The sequence below is a fragment of the Pongo pygmaeus genome, chromosome 2 (genome assembly GCF_028885625.2).
Source record: "Pongo pygmaeus isolate AG05252 chromosome 2, NHGRI_mPonPyg2-v2.0_pri, whole genome shotgun sequence".
Taxonomy (NCBI): domain Eukaryota; kingdom Metazoa; phylum Chordata; class Mammalia; order Primates; family Hominidae; genus Pongo; species Pongo pygmaeus.
The window spans coordinates 54,110,080-54,129,973 of NC_085930.1; the positions used below are offsets into that span (position 1 = coordinate 54,110,080).

At 38.0% G+C, this 19,894-nt stretch overlaps 1 protein-coding gene across 3 annotated transcripts in view; it reads left to right on the forward strand.

Annotated features, from left to right (window-relative positions):
- STXBP5L (syntaxin binding protein 5L) overlaps positions 1 to 19,894 on the forward strand; it is a 478,051-nt gene that overhangs the window by 422,467 nt on the left and 35,690 nt on the right. For all 3 annotated transcript variants that reach the window (XM_054481057.2, XM_054481058.2, XM_054481059.2), the window contains 2 exons: positions 13,868 to 14,038; positions 16,444 to 16,683. In XM_054481057.2, the coding sequence (XP_054337032.1) occupies positions 13,868 to 14,038; positions 16,444 to 16,683 (411 nt within the window). The remainder of the gene's footprint in view (positions 1 to 13,867; positions 14,039 to 16,443; positions 16,684 to 19,894) is intronic.

The window sequence follows — 19,894 nt, forward strand, 5'->3', positions numbered from 1 at the left end:
GTTTTTATATATGGCTTTTATTATATTGAGATAATTTCTTTCTATTTCTAATTTGTTGAGTGTTTTTATTATAAAAGGGTGGTGAGTTTCATCAAATGCTTTTTCTGCTCAATTGAGATAATTATGTGGGTTTTTCCACTCTTTTTTTGAGTCTCCATCTGAGTCTGCTTGGTATATTTATTTTATTAATTTATAACCTTAATATATTGCAATGATTAATTTTCACATGTTAAATCATCCTTATATTCCAGAAATATATTCCACTTGGTTATAGTGTATAATTCCATTAATATTGAATTCTATTTAACAGTATTCTATTGAGTATTTTGCATCACTATTCATGAGGAATATTAATATAGTCAATATAGTTTATAGTTGTAGTGTCTTTCTCTAGCTTGGTAACAGGGTAATGCTGGCCTTATAGATTGAGTTAGAAGTGTTGGTCCTCTTCAATTTTTGGAAAAGTTTACAAGGTGTGATATTACTCTTCTTTAAAGATTTGGCAGAATACACCAGTTGAAGCCAACAGGTTCAGGGCTTTTTTTCTTCCTTTTTTTTAATCAGAAGATTTTTTATTACTGATTAAATATTTTTACTAGTTATAAGTCTATTCACGGTTTGTATTTCTTTGTGACTTGGTCATGGCAAGTTTTGTGTTTTAGGAATTATTTTTTCATCTAGATTATCCAGTTTGTTGGCATACAAATGTTCATAATACTATCTTAAAATTCTTTTTATTTCCATAGAATCAGCAATAATGTCCCCATTTTCACTTCTGATTTTAGTAATTTGACTCTTCTCTCTCTGTTTCTTATTATATATAACTAAAGTTTTATCAATTTTGTTGATTTTCTGAGGACCCAATTTTTGATTTCATTGATTTTCTCTGTGGTTTTTCTATTCTCTAATTTTTAAATTCTGCTCTAATATTTATGTTTTCTGTTACTTGCTTTGGGTTCTTTTTTTCTTTTTCTGCTTTCTCGAGTTGTAAATTTAGGTTGTTGGCTTGAGATTTTTCTTATTTTTTATTATAAGTATTTATAGCTACAAATTTTCCCCTTTGCACTGCTTTCACTGTATCTTATATGTTTTTCGTATGTTGTATTTTTGTTTTCATTTATCTCTAATTATTTTCTAATTTTCTTCCTGATTTCTGCCTTGATCCATTGGTTAAGACAGTGTTGTTTAATTTCCACAACTTTGTTAATTTCTCAATTGTACTTCTGTTATTGATTTCTAACTTCATTCCACTGTGCTCATAGAAGACACTTTGTATGGCATCTATCTTTTTAAGTCTATCAAGACTTCAATTATGGTCTAACATACAGCCTATCCTGGATGATGTCTCATGTGCACTTGAAACGAATGCGTATACTTTTGTTGATGTATAGAGTGTTATAGATCACTGTTAGATCTAGTTGGTTTATTGTATTAAGTCCTCTTTTCTCTTACTTCTGTCTGGTTGGTCTATCTATTTTTCAGTGTGGAATACTGAATTGTACAACTATTATAGAACTGTATATTTCTATTTTCTCTCATTTTTTGCTTCATATATTTTAATGGTCTCTCATTAGAGGCTTAAATATTTATAATTGTTGTATCTTCTTAATATGTTCAGCTTTTTAGAAAATATAATGTCCTTCTTAGTCTCTTTTAACTTTATAAATTTAAAGGCCGTTTTGTCTGATATTGATATGGCTACCCCACTCTGTTTTGGATACCATTTGCATGGAATCTCTTTTTCCGTCCTTTCACTTTCAATTTATTTGTGACTCTGTTTCAAAAGTGAGTCTGTTATAAACCACGTATGGTTAGACTATGTGTTTTTATCCATTCAGACAATCTCTGTCTTTTGAGTAGAGGCTTTAATTCACTTACATTTAAAGTAATTGCTGATAAAGAGGGATTTCTGTTATTTTATGATTTCTCTTCTATAGGCCTTATAGCTTTTTTGTACTCCATTTTTTTATTACTGTTTGTGTGTGGTCTTGTGTGTGTTTAGCTGACTGTTAAATGGGATGTTTAGATTCCTTTCTCATTTCCTTTTGGTATATTTTATAGCTAATTTTATGGTTACCATTTGTCTTACATTTAATATCCTAAAGTTATAACACTAAGATTTGAATTGATACCAGCTTAACTTCAATAGCTTACAGAAATTCTGATACTTTACAGCTTCTTTCTCACTTCTTTCAGTTGTTAATGTTCTAAAATTACATTTTTATACCATATGTACCCCACAGCATGAACTAATAATTCTTTTAAATGTATTTATCTCTTAAATTATGTAGAAACCAAAAGGTGTGGTTACAAACCATTGTTCCAATAACACTAGCTTGTACAATTGCCCTTGTATTTGTCTTTACTGAGATCTTTATTCCTTCATATGGCTTTGAGTTACTACCTAATATCCTTTTATTTCACCCTGCAGGACTCCTTTGCACATTTCTTACAGGGCGGATCTGGTGGTAACAATCTCCCTTAGCTTTTGTTTATCTGGGAATATTTTAATTTATCCCTTACTTTTGAAGGACACTTTTGCCAGATATAAGACTCTTGGTTGAATTTTTTTTCCTTTTAGCATTTTAAATATATTCATTCCCGCCTTCTACTTTCCATCCAAAGTTTTCATAATCAGCATCAAGAATATGCTGATTATCTTATTAAGGATGCCTTGTATATGATGTGTCACTTCTTTATTGCTGCTTTCAAGGTTCTGTCTTTGTCTTTAACTCTTTTTTTTTGTTGTTTTTGTTTTGTTTTTTTTTTTTTTTGAAACAGGATCTCACTTTGTCACCCAGGATAGAATGTAGTGGCCTGATTGATTATGGCTTATAGCAGCCTTAACATCCTGGACTCAAATAGATCCTCTTGCCTCAGCTTCCTGATTAGCTGGGACTATAGGCATTTGCCACCACACTTGGCTAATTTTTTTTCTTTTTCTATTTTTTTTTTTTCTTTGTAGAGACCAGGTCTTCCTATGTTGCCCAGGATGGTCTCAAACTCCTGAACTCAAGCAATCTTCCTGCCTTGGCCTCCCAAAGTGCTGGAGTTATAGGCATGAGCCATCTTTGACTTTTGAAAGCTTTGTAATAATGTCTCAATGTGAGTCTTTTTGAGTTTATCTTCCTTGGAATTCATTGAGCTTCTTGATTGTTTATATTCATGTGTTTCATCAAATTTGAGAAGTTTTCAGTCATTATTTATTCAAATATTCTCTCTGCTCCTTTCTGTCTCTCTTCTCTTTTTTTTCTGGAGTTTCCACAATATTGACTTTTTACTTAATGGGGATGCATATGTCACTTAGCCTCTGTTCACCATTTTGAATTTTTTTCTTTCTGTTTTTCAGAGTTGATAATATTCATTTTTTAATCTACAAGTTTGCTAATTCTTCTGTCTGCTCAAATCTGCCTTTGAATTCTTCTAGTGAATGTTTCATTTCAGTTATTATACTTTTAAGCTCCAGAGTTTCTTTCTGGTTTCTTTTTAGGTTTTCTATCTCTTTACTGATATTTATATTTTGTTCACACATCCTTTACTTGACTGTCTCCCCATCTTTCTTTAGTTCTTTAAGCATCATTAAGACAGTTGTTTTAAAGTATTTATCTAGTAGTTCTACCCTCAGGACTTTTTCAGGGATAATTTCTGTTGCTATTTTTTTCTTTCAATGGGCCATCCTTCCCTGTCTCTTTGTGTATATTATCATTTTTTTTTTGTTTAAAGGGAACTTTTTAATTTAATAATGTAATAACTCTGGAAATCATATTTTCTCCATTTTCTAGGGTTTATTTTGTTGCTGTTATTGCTTTAGGTTTTATTTATTAATTTGCTTTACAGTTGTAATCTGTCTCTGTGCCAAGGACTGGTCTGGGGTGTAATCTTAAGGTCTTCTTAAGCCTTTTCTGAGCTTTTCTTTGGGTGTGTGTGGTCATTTTTTAATTTTACCTGTATATGCAGTTGTTTTCTTAATGTCTAATTCTTTAATGTCTGGCTCTCGAAAGAAGAAGAGAAAAATGAAGGAGTTGATGGAGTGGCAGCGGAGCTTTAAATGCCTTGGAAGTCACTTCAGACAGAGAGTGTAGGGCTTGCAGGAATGAGGGTAAGTGCAACAACAACAATGGCTGCCCAGTTCTTTGTTTGCACTTCTGTGATCAGAAGCAGTCATCAATGATCAAGACACAAATCCCTTATTTTTTTAGGATAGAGGGGGGTTTTGTTGGTCCACCCTGTCTCCTGAAAGTTGTGTGCAAGCTGTTCCAGGAACAGGTGCACAGCTGCCTGGCAGGGGATTGGGAGTGGGGTATAGGTAGCTACTACTGAGCTAAGAGCTAAAATTGACCAAAATTAGCTGCAATTTACCATCTAAGCCTTCTGCTGAAAGTTGTATGTCTTCAATAAACTCCAGAGTTCCACAGTAGTTCTTTCAAATTCTGTCAGTGCAATTGTTGTCTAGAGTTTTCTGTTGCTTCCTATTCCATCTCAGAATCCTCCTGTTTGGCTTTTTTTTTTTAATGGTTTCTATCCCTTTGTTGAACTTCTCTTTTTTCAGATATTGTTTTCCTGATTTTGTTTAGTTTTTTCTTTCTTCTTTGTTCTTTTTAGGTCACTGAAATTCTAAAGATGATTATTTTGAATTCTTTGTCAGACATTTCTTAAAGGTCTCTTTCTTTGGGGTTGGCCACTGGAGGTTTATTTTGTTCCTGTGGTGGTGTCATGTTTTTTTTTATTTTTTCTTTGATTTTCTTTTTCATGTTCCTTGAAGTCTGCAGTCACTTCCTCCAGTCCTTACTCACTGGCTTCAGAAAAGCCTTTCACCAGTCAATTCACTAGAGATTCTGGCTTGTAGGTTTTCTGCTGAGAAATCCACTTTAGTCTGATGGGCTTCCCTTTGTAGGCGACCTGTCCTTTCTCTCCAGCTGCCTTTAAAATATTTTCATTCATTTTGACGTTGGGGAATCTGATGATTATGTTTCTTGGGGATGATCTTCTTGTGGTCTTCTTTGCTGGGTTTCTCTGCATTTCCTGAATGTGAATCCTAGCCTCTCTAGCTAGGTTGGGTAAGTTCTTATAGATAATGATATGGTTTGGCTCTGTGTCCCCACCTAAATCTCATGTCGAATTGTAATTCCCAGTGTTGGAGGAGGGACCTGATTGGCAGTGATTGAATCATGGGGGTAGACTTCCCCCTTGCTGTTCTTGTGATAGAGTTCTCCTGAGATACGCTTGTTTAAAAGTGGGCAGTGGCTAGGCGTGGTGGCTCATGTTTGTAAATCCAGCACTTTGGGAGGCCGAGGCAGGTGGATCACTTGAGGTCAGGAGTTCAAGACCAACCTGGCCAACATGGTGAAACCCCTGTCTCTACTAAAAATACAAAAAAAATTAGCCAGGCATGATGGCAGGCACCTGTAATCCCAGCTACTCGGGAGGCTGAGGCAAGAGAATCACTTGAACCCAGGAGGCAGAGATTGCGGTGAGCTGACATTGCACCACTGCACTCCACCCCGGGCAACAGAGGGAGACTCTGTCTCAAAAAAAGTGTATAGCACCTCCCCCATTCCTCCTGGCTATGTGAAGATGTGACTGCTTCCCCTTCACTTTCCGCCATGATTGTAAGTTTCCTGAGGCCTCCTCAGAAGCAGAAGCCTGTACAGCCCAAAGAACCGTGAGTTAACTAAACACCTTTTCTTGATAAAATACCCAGCCTCAGGTGTGTCTCTATAGCAGTGTGAGAATGGACTAATACAGATGATATCATAAATGTGTTTTCTATGTTGCTTCCATTCTCTCCATCAGTTTCAGGAATGCCAATGAGTCATAGATTCAGTCTCTTTACATAATTTCATATTTCTCAGAGGTTTTCTTCATTCATTTTCATGCTTTTTTCTTTATTATTTTCTGACTCTATTATTTCAGAAAGCCAATCTTCAAGCTCTGAAATTCTTTCCTCAGCTTAGTCTATTCTGTTGTTAATACTTGTGATTTCATTATGAAATTCTTGTAGAGTGTTTTTTAGCTCTATCAGCTCAGTTACATTCTTTCCTGCACTGGCTGTTTTGTCTGTCCACTCCTGTATTATTTTATTGTGATTCTTAGCTTTTTTAGGTTGGGTTTCAACATTCTTCTGAATCTTGATGATCTTCGTTCCTATCCATATTCTGAATTCTATTTCTGTCATTTCAGCCATCTTAGCCCAGTTAAGAACCCTTGCTGGAGAACTAATGTGGTAATTTGGAGGAAAGAAGACACTGGCTTTTTGAGTGGTCAGAGTTCTTGCAGTAGTTCTTTCTCATCTTTATGGGCTGATGTTCTTGCAGTCTTTGAAGTTGTTGTCCTTTGGATGAGTATTTTTTTTCTTTTATTCTATTTGATGACCTTGGGGGTTTGATTGTGGTATAACATGGGCCCAGCCAACTACTTTCTTCACTATGGCAAGATTTTTGGGGGCCAAGGCTCAGCTTAGGACACCTGGACTGCAAGCTCTAACTCTTGAGGACTCCTTTCAGGCCTTGCCTTTGATCTCTGGCTCCTTGAGTTTAGGAATCTACTGCACTGGAGGGGCCAGAGTGTCCTGGCCACTGGTCACAGCATTCCAATGGGTAATGCCAACCATGGACACAAAGCACTTCATAGGGTGGTGGCAGCAGATTCTGTTCTTATTTGCACATGCTAGCAGCAGCAGCAGTGCAGCAGGGTAGACTCTCATTGGCTGCAGCAGAGTGCTGATAGGTACCAGGGTGCCAGCCTTTGAGCAGGCATTCACAGCAGTAGTAGTGGCAGTATGTCTGGGGGGTGGGGACGGTGTGGACCAGGGGCCCCTGTAGGCAACTGTGCATGCGTTCATGCTAGTGGTGGTGTTATCATGGGAGCACTGGTGGGTGCTGTGTGTGCCATTTGTGCATGTTCATGCTGGTAGTGGTGGCCGCCCAGTGCCAGGGCCAGGGCCACTATTTTCTGTGCCTAGTTTTCACCAGTGGCAGAGTTGCTGCACAGGTGGGGCACAGGCAGGGCAGGGCCAGTGGGCTCCTTGACCGCCAATGCTCCGACAACAATGGTGGTGCCGCTGGGAGAAGTGAGACAAGGTGCACTCCACTGGCAGTAGTGTCATGACAGGGTGCTCATGCATATTTACACTGGCAGGGAAGGGAAGGCTGTGTCTACCTGCACACACATGTGCTGGCAAAGCAATGTGGAGGTGGCTACAGGTGAGTTCCTGTGGGCAAAGCAGCATGGAGGCTGCTGTTGGGGGAGGGCTCAGTGTGGTGCAGGCAGGGGCACTCTCTGCTGGAGCACTCTGCCAGTCAGGCACAGTCCACCAGCACAGGAGCTATGATAAGGGCCCCCAGGAGGTACCTAGGGGCTGCACTACAGGCAGGCTTAGCCAGGCTGGGGGCCTGGGAGAGGCCAGAAGACTGAGGGGTGCTCAGGTCAGACTGCCTCTGTCTCATGGGCAAAACCACCCTATAGAGTTCAGGCCTGACAGTTCCTCTAGGGTTAAAGCTCTTATGGGAGCAAGTTGAGCCTAGGGTGACGGGCATCCCTGGTCTGCTCCATTACAGGTGCTCCCACACCAAACCCTCTGGGCGCTAGCTGGAGTTCTTTCCTTAATGCTTCTCTCTTCTCTAAGCAGCTTTCCCTGCCAATTCAAATGCCCATTGTGGCTAAGGGGTCTCCTCCTGCTGGGATTCCAGAGGCCCATGGCAATAGCAGGTTCCTTCTTGACTGCTCAACTCACCCCTTTTGCAGGAGTCATTGGGGTCAGGGAACAAGTCGTGGTGTGTGGTAGCCCAATGCAGGTTTCCCAGCTTTCTTCTCCTTTAGCCCAGCCCCTGTGTCTTCCCTCCATCTGCTCTCAATGCCTTCCCTCTGAAGATCTGATAGGAGTGTGCCAGTCTCCCCAGTATCCTGGTCTCTTGGTAGGAGATGTTCCCCTGGCTGCATCTAGTCAGCCATCTTGGAGCTGGAATTCAACCTATGCTTCTATTTCTGTTGGAAAAAAATAATTAGACTAATTGCAGAAGGATACTCAAAGAAAATACTAACTTTTTGTCTAAATGGAAGTGAGACTCTAAGGAAGTTAAAATTTTAAAAATTAAAATCTGTTTTTAAAAGAATAAGTAAATTGGAGGTAGAAACTACAATACCCAGAGATCACTGCTAGAACATGACATTGCTTAATATATCCAAGAGTAAAACTTGTTCTTAACCTTCTTAACCAAATAATTTTATCTCAATATATTAGGAGCCTACAGCAAGTAGGTAACAATGTATCAGGTAGAAAATCTAGGGAAGAATTAATGAATCCAGTAAGAAAACAATAGGGACCCTTTGAGGCATGGAAGTTTGAGATGGGAGCATAGAAAAGGAAGCAAGGCACTCAGTTGGATTGGCTCACACCTAGGAGGGATGCTCCAATGCAGGAGAAACGGTAAGTGAGAGATTCCTAGCAGTCCACATTCCAACCACAAATGCCTGCAGTCCTAGCTATAAGAAAGCCCTTTGGCCCTCTTGGGCCCTGAGCCTAGTATAAGGAGCTTCCTGGAGTCCACAAGACTGCATTGTTCCAGGGAGGGAATTCGTGCTGGGACCTCTGGGACCCAAGCTGCTACAATATGGTGCCATTTTGAGAGCAGAGTCAACACCAAACTACATCCTGCCCTGGTGCCCAATGACTCCTGCATCTCCAACATCCCTCCACATCCACCCAGAAGGCTGCAGTGTTGCTATGCCAGCTGACCCAGTGGTATAACCACATTTCTGGCACCCGAGCCATGCAGCACCCTACATCCCAGGGAGCAGCTGATCTAGCACATCAGAGAGGCTGTACACTCACATGCCCCACCCAGGGGAGCAGGGATCAGCCTGCCTGCCCTACTATGGACACCACTAGTGCCTGTACACCACACCCAGAGGCCTAGGGACTGGGCCATCTGGCTCACTGCTGGCACCCACGCATGCCACTGAGTGGCCTGCAGACTGGTCCTACTGGCCTGCTGAAACCACCAGTATCTGTGCACTCCACTCAGGCACCAGAGGACCCACCTGCTATTGCCACTGCCAGTGCCAATGCATGCATCCTACCCAGGGACTCAAGGAGCAGGCCACCTCACCTGCCGGCACCTGTGTGCTCCACCTGAGGGCCCAAAGACCAGCCTACTCAGGGCCCATACTCCCACCACTGACACCTGCATGTGCCCCCCAGGGAACCAAGAACTGGCCCACTGCCATCACTGCTGATGCTCACATACCCCACCAAGAGACCTGAGGACCATCCCACTTGGCACCTCCATCCCCAGCAAATCCTCACCACAGCCTCCAAAAACAACTGCAGCCTATGCCACTAAGGAACTTGCAGACATCTCCAATACTGATTACAGCCAAAGTAATCACATGGAGACTACACTATGGTGCCCATCCAGAACCAAAGCCAAAGCCATGTACCCAACTTACATTATAGATACATCAACAGGAAAAAATATTTCTCTATGGAAGCTACTTTATAAAATTGGGAAAAGTGACAGTTGTACCAGCTGTGGAAATATCAATGTAAGGACATGTGAACACAAAAAATCAAGAAAACATGATACCTCCAAAGGAACACAATAATTCTCCAGTAACAGACCCCAAAGGAAAAAAAATCTATGAAATGCCTGAGAAGGAATTTAAAATAATGATCTTAAGGAAATCTAGCAAGATACAAGAGTATACAGATAAATACAAAGAAATAAGAAAATTCCTGAGCTGAATGAGAATTTCAACAAAGAGATATCATAAAAAAGAACCAAACAAATCCTAGAGCTGAGGAATTCAGTGAATGGAATAAAAAAATACAATTGAGTACTTTAACAGTAGACTAGACCAAGCAGAAGAAAGAATTTCTGAACTTGAACCCAGGTCTTTTGAAATAACCCAGTCAGACAAAGGTGGTATGGGGGTGTTGTGGAGGGAGGAAAAGAGGGAGGGAGAAAGAAGAAAGAATGAGAAGGAATTAGGAAAGCCTAGGAGACGTGGGAAACAAGCAAACAAATAATCAAATTTTAGAAGTTGCAAAAACAGAAAAGAAGGAAAAAGGCATAGAAAAATACTGCATATTCTAACTTATAAGTGGGAGCTAAATAATTTGTACACATGGACATAGAGTGCAGAATAATGGACATTGAAGACTCAGAAGGGTGGGAGGCTGGGAGGGGGAGTGAGAGAGGAGAAATTACTTACCAGGTACAGAGTACTTATTCAGATGTGATTCCACTAAAAGCCCAGACTTCATCACTATGCAATATATTCATGTAACAAAATTGCATTTGTACCCTTTAAATTTATACCAAAAAAAGAAAACTTAATGAAATAACTGAAAAGTTCCTAAGTCTTGGAAGACATATAAACATCCAGATATGGAAAGTTCGATAATCCCCAAATAGATTTAATTTTAAAATGTCCTCTCCAAGGCACATTATAGTCAGAATCCAAAAGGCCTGGATCTCAGTGTGCATTACATGTGCCTCTTAAAACCCTACTAAATATGTCTTCAAAATTTCCACTCCTTCCGAAATATTTTACCTGACCCTGTAGTCAAATGTTTAAGCATACAGACAGTAAGTGAGCAACTCTGGATTAGAATTCTGCCTCCATGATTATTATGTATGTGATATGAGAAAATTTTCTTATTGATTTTTTCTGAGCTTTAGTTTCTTCATCTGCAAAATCAGGATAATAGAAAAAACAGCTACATTGCAGGATTGTTGTGAAGGTTAAATGAGGTAATGTGTATAAAGTGCCCAGCATTTAAGTGTTTGATAAATGTTAACTCCCATTTTTTAACATGCCAGCCCGTTTAAATGGTGAAAACTAATTTTCATCTTTGCACTATCTGCAAGGGAATCCAAGAAATGTACAATCATACCTTTTCAAACTCTATAATACAGTAAGGCTATATTGTAGTGGAAAACAAGTACTAGTTCTTCATGTTCAACATGGCCAATAAACATGATTTTTCTCCGTGGCACTCTGTCTTCATTTCTATGACCAAAGAAACACATTTTAAAATGTATTCTACGTATTGCTGAACTACGAGATGATGTTTCAAATATAATTTGTTAGCATTAAGAAAAATAAGACATACTTTAATGCATTGCCAAGTTTTTAAGTTCTATCAAAACAGAGCCAAACTCACAAGGTCTAAATAAACAGTACTCTTATCTTGGACGTGAGTAGTTTTATACTCTGGAACAAGACTGACAATAGTAATTAACTTTTGTTCTGAGTTTACTGTATGCCAGCACATATTCTAGCATTTGACATGTATTATCACAATAACTCCATTAGGTAGGTAATAATATTCCAAATTTACAGAAGAGGCAACTAATGCATGAAGATTTCAGTAATCTATACAACTAGTAAGTGGCAGAACTGAGATTTGATTCCAGGCAGTCTGGCCTGGCCCCAGAACCAATATTCTTATGTACCCTTCTTAACTGCACAGTAAGATGCTCCTGTTCTTCTAGGGTTTTTATGGTTTTAGGTTTTGGGTTTGAGTCTTTAATCCATCTGGAGTTAATTTTTGTATAAGGTGTAAGGAAGGGGTCCAGTTTCAGTTTTCTGCATATGGCTAGCCAGTTTTCCCAGCACCATCGATTAAATAGGGAATTCTTTTCCCATTGCTTGTTTTTGTCAGGTTTCTCAAAGATCAGATGGTTGTAGATGTGTGGTATTATTTCTGAGGCCTCCGTTGTGTTCCACTGGTCTATATATCTGTTTCGGTACCAGTATCATGCCGTTTTGGTTACTATAGCCTTGTGGTATAGTTTGAAGTCAGGTAGCTTGATGCCTCCAGCTTTGTTCTTTTTGCTTAAGATTGTCTTGGCTATATGGGCTCTTTTTTGGTTCCATATGAAACTCAAAGTAGCGTTTTTTCTAATTCTGTGAAGAAAGTAGCTTGATAGGAATAGCATTGAATCTATAAATTGCTTTGGGCAGTATGGCCATTTGCACGATACTGATTCTTCCTATCCATGAGCATGGAATGTTTTTCCATTTGTTTGTGTCCTCTTTTATTTCTTTGAGCAGTAGTTTGTAGTTCTCCTTGAAGAGGTCCTTCACGTCCCTTGTAAGTTGGATTCCTAGGTATTTTATTCTCTTTGAAGCAATTGTGAATGGGCGTTCACTCATGATTTGGCTCTCTGTTTGTCTATTATTGGTGTATAAGAATGCTTGTGATTTTTGCACATTGATTTTGTATCCTGAGACTTTGCTGAAGTTGCTTATCAGCTGAAGGAGATTTTGGGCTGAGACCATAGGGTTTTCTAAATATACAATCATGTCATCTGCAAACAGAGACAATTTGGCTTTCTCTCTTCCTATTTAAATACCCTTTATTTCGTTCTCTTTCCTGATTGCCCTGGCCAGAACTTCCATTCAGGACATAGGCATGGGCAAAGATTTCATGACTACAACACCAAAAGCAATTGCAACAAAAGCCAACATTGACAAATGGGATCTAATTAAACTAAAGAGCTTCTGCACAGCAAAAGAAACTATCATCAGAGTGAACAGGCAACATACAGAGTAGGAGAAAATTTTTGTAATCTATCCACCTGACAAAAGGCTAATATCTAGAATCTACAAGGAACTTAGACAAATTTACAAGAATAAAACAGTCCCATCAAAAAGTGGGCAAAGGCTGTGAACAGACACTTCTCAAAAGAAGTGGCCAACAAACATATGAAAAAAGCTCATCATCACTGGTCATTAGAGAAATGCAAATCAAAACCACAATGAGATACCATCTCAGGCCAGTTAGAATGGCAATCATTAAAAAGTCAGGAAACAACAGATGCTGGAGAGAATGTGGAGAAATAGAAAACTTTTACACTGTTGGTGGGAGTGTAAATTAGTTCAACCATTGTGGAAACAGCGTGGCAATTCCTCAAAGATCTAGAACCAGAAATACCATTTGACCCAGCAATCCCATTATGGGGTATATACCCAAAGGATTATAAATCTTTCTACTATAAAGACACATGCACACATATGTTTCTTGAAGCACTGTTTACAATAGCAAAGACTTGGAACCAACCCAAATACCCATCAATGATAGACTGGATAAAGAAATGTGGCACATATACACCATGGAATACTATGCAGACATAAAAAAGAATGAGTTCATGTCCTTTGCAGGGAAATGGATGAAGCTGGAAACCATCATTCTCAGCAAACTAACACAGGAACAGAAAACCAAACACCACATGTTCTCATTCATAAGTGGGAGTTAAACAATGAAAACACATGGTTACAGGGAGGGGAACATCACACACTGAGGCCTGTCAGCGGGTGGGGGGAAAGGGGAGGGAGAGTATTAGGACAAATACCTAATGCATGTGGGGGTTAAAACCTAGAAAACAGGTTGATAGGTACAGCAAACCACCATGGTGCATGTATACCTATGTAACAAACCTGCACATTCTGCACATGTATCCCAGAACTTAAAGTAAAATTTTTAAAAAAATGCTTCTATTCTATCTTTTTAAACTCCCAGCACTTAAGGTACTTTCATTGTATATTTAAGTTATGCAACAAAAAGTTTAATACTATAATGACAGAATACATGGTAGAGATATAGAATCAATTTTAATCTATGTTACACAGCCAAAATATTAAAAAAATGAATCTTATACTTAATAAATATCTTTTGAAATTTTTGGCTAACTACTAAAATTATGACTAAGTCTTAAAAGAACAAAGACTTAACTATATTCATGTGGTTTAGAAAATAAAGGAATTGTTGCTCATCTTCATTTGTTAATCTACACACTTGTATTCCTTTATATTAAGAGTTAATTATTATATGTATGCTGCCTTCCTCCTCTTGGCACAGACCATGTAAATGGACACTGCACAAGTCCAACTTCTCAGAGTTGCAGTTTTGGAAAACGTCTTTCTAGTGCCGATGTTTCAAAAGTAAATCGCTGGGGTCCTGGAAGACCACCATTTCGAAAAGCCCAGTCAGCAGCCTGCATGGAGATTTCTTTACCAGTTACAACAGAAGGTATGTTAAACATATTAAATTGTTTTGGTACAGTTAAAATTTGGTTTACCATGGTAATGGGAACAGAGATATTGGATGGAGATCACATATGAAAGATATTAAAAAATTACTAGTCAGTGAATAACTGAGAGCCTGATGGAGCTGTGGCCATAACTCCAACTCCATTCCTCACTCCACCTCCTTCCTCACCTCTAAAACCAGAATGTCTCTGCTTATAGGTAACTACCCCCTCCTCTGTACAAAGGGAGACCTATGCCTTAATCTCTTCCCTACCCTTCCCATAATAATTAAGAATTTATTTCAATCCCAGTGGTAAGTTTTTGGTGTCTCTATCTGTAGATATTTAATGTATTGCAACCTTAATTTCCTCAGTTGTCAAATGAATGTGACCAAGAACAAAGGCAAGATTTTAAATTCTAAAGTTGGCAATTTTCATCTTCATATATTTTTAAAAGGAAGGTCTATTTGCTTATTTATGGAATAAGTGTGGGGCGGTAGGGGAGGGGAGTAAATTACAAGAGCCAGAGACCAGAAATTTTTACGGGGGCAAAAAAAGGGGAATTTTGTAACTTTGCTGCAACTGTCTTATTGATAAGGAACTTTGGAGAAAGAGATGGGAAAAAAAATAATTTTAGGAAGATTTGCGATAGTAATTCTATGCTGTGAAGTAAGTCTCTATTTACTACTCCTGAAAACTTTTGACAGTGATCTATATTGGTCTTCAAATTTTAAAAAATTATATTTAAGTTTTTGGTTTTTTAAATATTATGCTATACTAAATCTGATCCCTTAGATATGCAGATAATGATGTTATTTCTCTAACAGGTGTCTGTGAGTATCAACTTTGTATGGTGATGAACCATGGATGGAAAAGATTTGGAGCCATATAATAGCTAGCATATTATAAAAGAAGCAACATGTAATGATTATAAAAGAAGTAGCCCCCTTTTAATTTTTATTTTTTTAAGATCTCATTCTGTTGCTGAGGTTGGATTACAGTGGCATAATCATAGCGCACTGCAGCCTCTAACTCCTGAACTTAAGTGATGCTCCTGCCTCAGCCTCCCAAGCAGCTGGAGGTACAGGTGCACACCACCACATCCAGCTTATTTTTCAGTTTTTGTAGAGACGGTATCTCACTAAGTTGCCCAGGGTAGTCTTGAACTCCTGGCCTCAAGCACTGGGGTTACAGACAGGTATTAGCCACCACACCCAGCCAGAAGTAGCACTCTCAATCACTGTAATGAGAGGTGGGAATTTTGAATTTTAGATACTTCTACCTCTAATTTGTCCTGGATTCTGAGAAAATTACTAAACTCTAAGTTTGTCTCCAAATCTGTAAAACATATAACCTCCAAGCTCCCTCTCATCTCTAAATTTTATGACAAACAATTATTTTTATAAATTTGCTAAGAGATAAAAAGGAGAAATTAGGAATACTGTATTTTGTTTCCTAGAAAAAAAGTCTGAGGAGCCTATATTTAGCCTCTTTCTATAAAAACAATTATGAGTTACATGTGTACCTATCAAGAGGGAAAAGAGAGTGAAGGCCATAGAAAGAAAAATATGAAGAACTTGTACTCTGGAGAGATTATAAGAGCAGGACAACCTTGATAACATTTCACTGAGCTGTGTGAGTTTATGCTTATTGGAGTGTGCACATGTACAAGTGTTGATGACAGGAGAACCTGAAACCATCCTGTTTTTTTTTTTTTTTTAAGTGAGCTGAAGCACTCTCAGAAAGATTACCACCATCAACAGGATGGCATATAGTCTATACTCTTTGTTTAGCCCTAGGCAAAGTTAGGACTGCATTTGAATTAAAGGTAACAGCCTGAAACCAGTTCAGGGAGATAAAATTTGCATTTTGGCCTTGGTAGAAATGTTAATTTTTACAATTGTAATTATCCCAGATATAGAATATGTTTGCCACAGAAGATTTGTGATCCTGATAAGCCCTTTCATGCCAATCGCCACAATATTGTCTTTGGAATTGACAAGAAACTGTTAGGGATACTTCCAACAATTTAGAGGTAGGAGGGAAGCACAATTTAAGTGATGTCAGAAATTCTTGTAACCGTTACTATTTAGACTAAATCTTTTTTCTAGGTAAAAGAATTTCAACTAACTTGTGAGTTAACATAGAGAAAGAAAAATGGTGAGCTGGAACTCAGGAGCCTCCAATTCTAGTCCTAGGTCTGCTTAAGCTTATGAATTATACTTCTAGACTTCAGTTTCTCCATCTTCAAAATAAGCTGGTGAACTGGATAAGCTCCCTCCCAGGTCAATCAACAAACAATGAAATTTTACTTCCTCCTCATAATTTTGGTTTTTATATATTAAATCTGATGTTATTGTGGAAATATACTAACGATTTGTGTGGGTTTTTTTATTTATTTCCATAGAAAACCGAGAAAATTCCTATAATCGTTCTAGAAGCTCTAGTATCTCCAGTATTGACAAAGATTCTAAAGAAGCAATTACAGCACTATACTTCATGGAATCCTTTGCACGGAAAAATGACTCTACCGTCTCTCCTTGTCTGTTCGTTGGAACCAGTCTGGGAATGGTGTTAATCATCTCCTTAAACCTACCATTAGCAGATGAACAAAGGTTTACAGAGCCAGTCATGGTATTGCCAAGTGGTAAGAGTTTGTATTCATTCATTCCTTCACTGTTACTTTTTCAAATTTAGATATAAGGTATTATAAACATAAATTTGTATTGATTTGGAGCAAAGGTTATAAGTATTCTGCACAACGGGAACTATTAAGAATTTTATACATCATACACCATCCCAACATTTGTCATACTGTAACTTTCCTTTGGGGTAAAAGAGTACAACCATTTCTTCGGTAGTAAACTGTGGAAGTGCCAACCTGAACAATGACGTGGGAAATAAGTTCCTGAAAAGCACTGAGGAAAACCTTAATGCAAAACTTAAATTTATTTTTAACAAATTGAAGCATTTACCCAAAGTTCCATGCCAGATCAGAGCATGAGTGTTTTTACATCATCATTGAAGAACTCAGAATAATTAAGCTAGAAGCTATCTGACCTAAGGTGGATTTCTAAAGACGTTTATAACCTTCCCATCTTGTTTCAAAAGCATGCCACACAATTTCTTTCCTTTTCATGCTAGTGCTTAGAGAATTTGACCAATGTTGTAAGTATCGTTGCCAAGCATATGTTGTATTCTCTTCCCCCTTGAATTATCTTTTTTCTTTTTGAAGAATAGATAAGTATGATTCCTCCTGTTATTCCTAATTTGTTCTTATCACTAATTTTATTGTTTCCCTGTTTCCTATATAAGAAATTTGCAGATAGTTTTTAAGTCAAAAAATTTCATTACTCTGTAGGATAAGGGTTTTATTTTAAAAGGATATATATTATATAGAAGGTTACACTTGTGTTTTCTTTAACTAATGTGCTAAGTACATATGACAAGATTGTAGGTAGAATAGTCAGTTCTCTACTAATGTGGCAAATTCAGATTTGTGTTTAAAAGTTAATCGTGATGATTACTTTATTTTAACATATAGTTCACAATGAAAAATATATTTTACTATATTCCTAATTATAAAGAAATATACACAATTCTTTTGACTGGTGAGTTAGTTGGAGTCAAATCAGTGAGACCATAATGAATTATTAATTATTAATTCAATTCATTCTTTAACTCAATAAAAGATTATATATATTGGACATCTAATATGTACCAGGCATTCCTCACAAGTTTAAAGGTACAGTCAGCTTCCACTGTCACACAAGTTTAAAGCTGTAAGTGAAAGACAATTTCGTAATTAGAAATATTCTAACAAATGTGGTTTTCTGTATCACAAGCATAGAAATAAGCAATCCCTGGACTAATAAAGCAGATCTCTCAATATTATAGGGAAATTCTTTGTCATTCTTAGCACATATACTTAGACCAAAAAATGATGACAAAATACAAAATAAGTATAGATTTAACTTTTGACACTATTTTGTAAATATTTGAAAACTTTTTCTTTATCTATTTCTATTTAATATTTAATGGGAAGCTATCTTCTCCAAGTCTCTATGTCACTATTCTTTCAAGACTTTAGTTAATAATATGTGTCAACATCAGTTCATTGGCTGGGCACAGTGGCTCATGCCTATAATTCCTGCACTTTGGAAGGCTGAGGGAGAAAGACTACTTGAGGCCAGGAATCCAAGGCCAGCCTGGGCAACATAATGAGACCCCATCACTACCAAAAAATTTTTTAAATATATATTTTTTAAAAAATTGCTGCATGCAGTGGCTCACACCTATAATCCCAGCACTTTGGGAGGCCAAGGTAGGAGGATTGCTTGAGCCCAGGAGTTCAAGACCAGTCTGGGAAGCATAATGAGACCCCATCTCTACAAATAATTTTTTAAAATTAGCCAGGCATGGTGGCGTGCGCCTGAGCCCAGAAGGATGAGCATGCAGTAAGCCATAATCTCACCACTGCACTCCAGCCTGGGTGACAAGAGTGAGACTCCATCTCAATAAAAAATAATAAAATTTAGTTAATTAATTAAATCAAATGTGCCACACTTATACAAGATGTTAATAATAAAGGAAATGACAGAAGGGGTATGTGGGAACTCTTTATACTATCTGTTCAATTTTCTTTAAATCTGAAACTGCTGTTAAAAATACACTCTATTAATTTGTTAAAAAAGATGTATATAAAGGAGAAAGCCATGAGTCTGGGTTCCCATATTTGTTCTGTAATTAACCATTACAAGAAAGAAAGTCTACTTGGGAGCCATAATTTATGGCAGTAAAAAGAAAGGAGGGAAAAGATAAAGGTGACAGAAATCTTGTTTAAATTTAAAGTAGAAAATTTTGTGCTTCCTCTTTCAGAGCCTACTTATTGACTATCTGTCCTGGTCTTCACTCTCCTTGCCATATCTATTTTCTTTCCTATACCCATGAGTCTCTGCCCAAGCTTATGGGAACTATTATGGGTACTGTTTATGTTATTATGGTTGCTGCCATAGCTTATGGGAACCATTAAAGAAGGTTTGGATTTAGGGGCATTTAGCACTTGTCCATTGTCAGTGCTGAAGTGAGTGACATGCTCTCTGACCTTGAATGCATCTTTTTTTCCTGTAAAAACATTGTTAAATAAACTTTTGTCAGCCGGCCTAGGAAAATTCATGAGTCAAATAGTTTCCTTAGACTTGAAAACAGTCTATGTTGAAATTTATCCACTCATTCAACAAACATTTACCAAGCCCATACCACCGAAGTAAGCACTGGGGATACAATGGTCCCTGTTTTCAGAGACTTGTAGGGAAAAACAAAATTAAACACAAAATTACAATAAAGAAAGTATAATAATGGAAATTACACTCAGAGAAATAAAGAATACCATGGCAGCATGGCAGGGGGATTTGGGGAAGAGCTCCCTAACAAAGATGACATCTGAAGTGGAAGTTGGACAAGTTTGGGAGGAAGTGTACAGTACTGATGTTTAAGAGTAATTCAGAGGCTGGGCACAGTGGCTCACAATTGTAATCTCAGCATTTTCGAAGACCAAAGTGGCAGGAATGCTAGAGCCCAGGAGTTCGAGACCAGCCTGGGCAACACTGGGAGACCCTCTCTCTAGAAAAAAAATTTTTTTGAAAGAGTAAGTCAGTACAGTGTGAGTAAAAATCTAGAAGTAAGAGAGGACATGGCATAGCTGGAGCCTGTAGGTAGAATGATACTAAATGAGGATGGAAAAGTAGGCAGGGAATGATTATACAGTGCCTTATAAATCATGTGAAGAAGGAAAAGACTACCTAGTAGATTATTTTTTCAGTACAAAACACTGCAAAACACTGGGTTTTTTTTTCAAG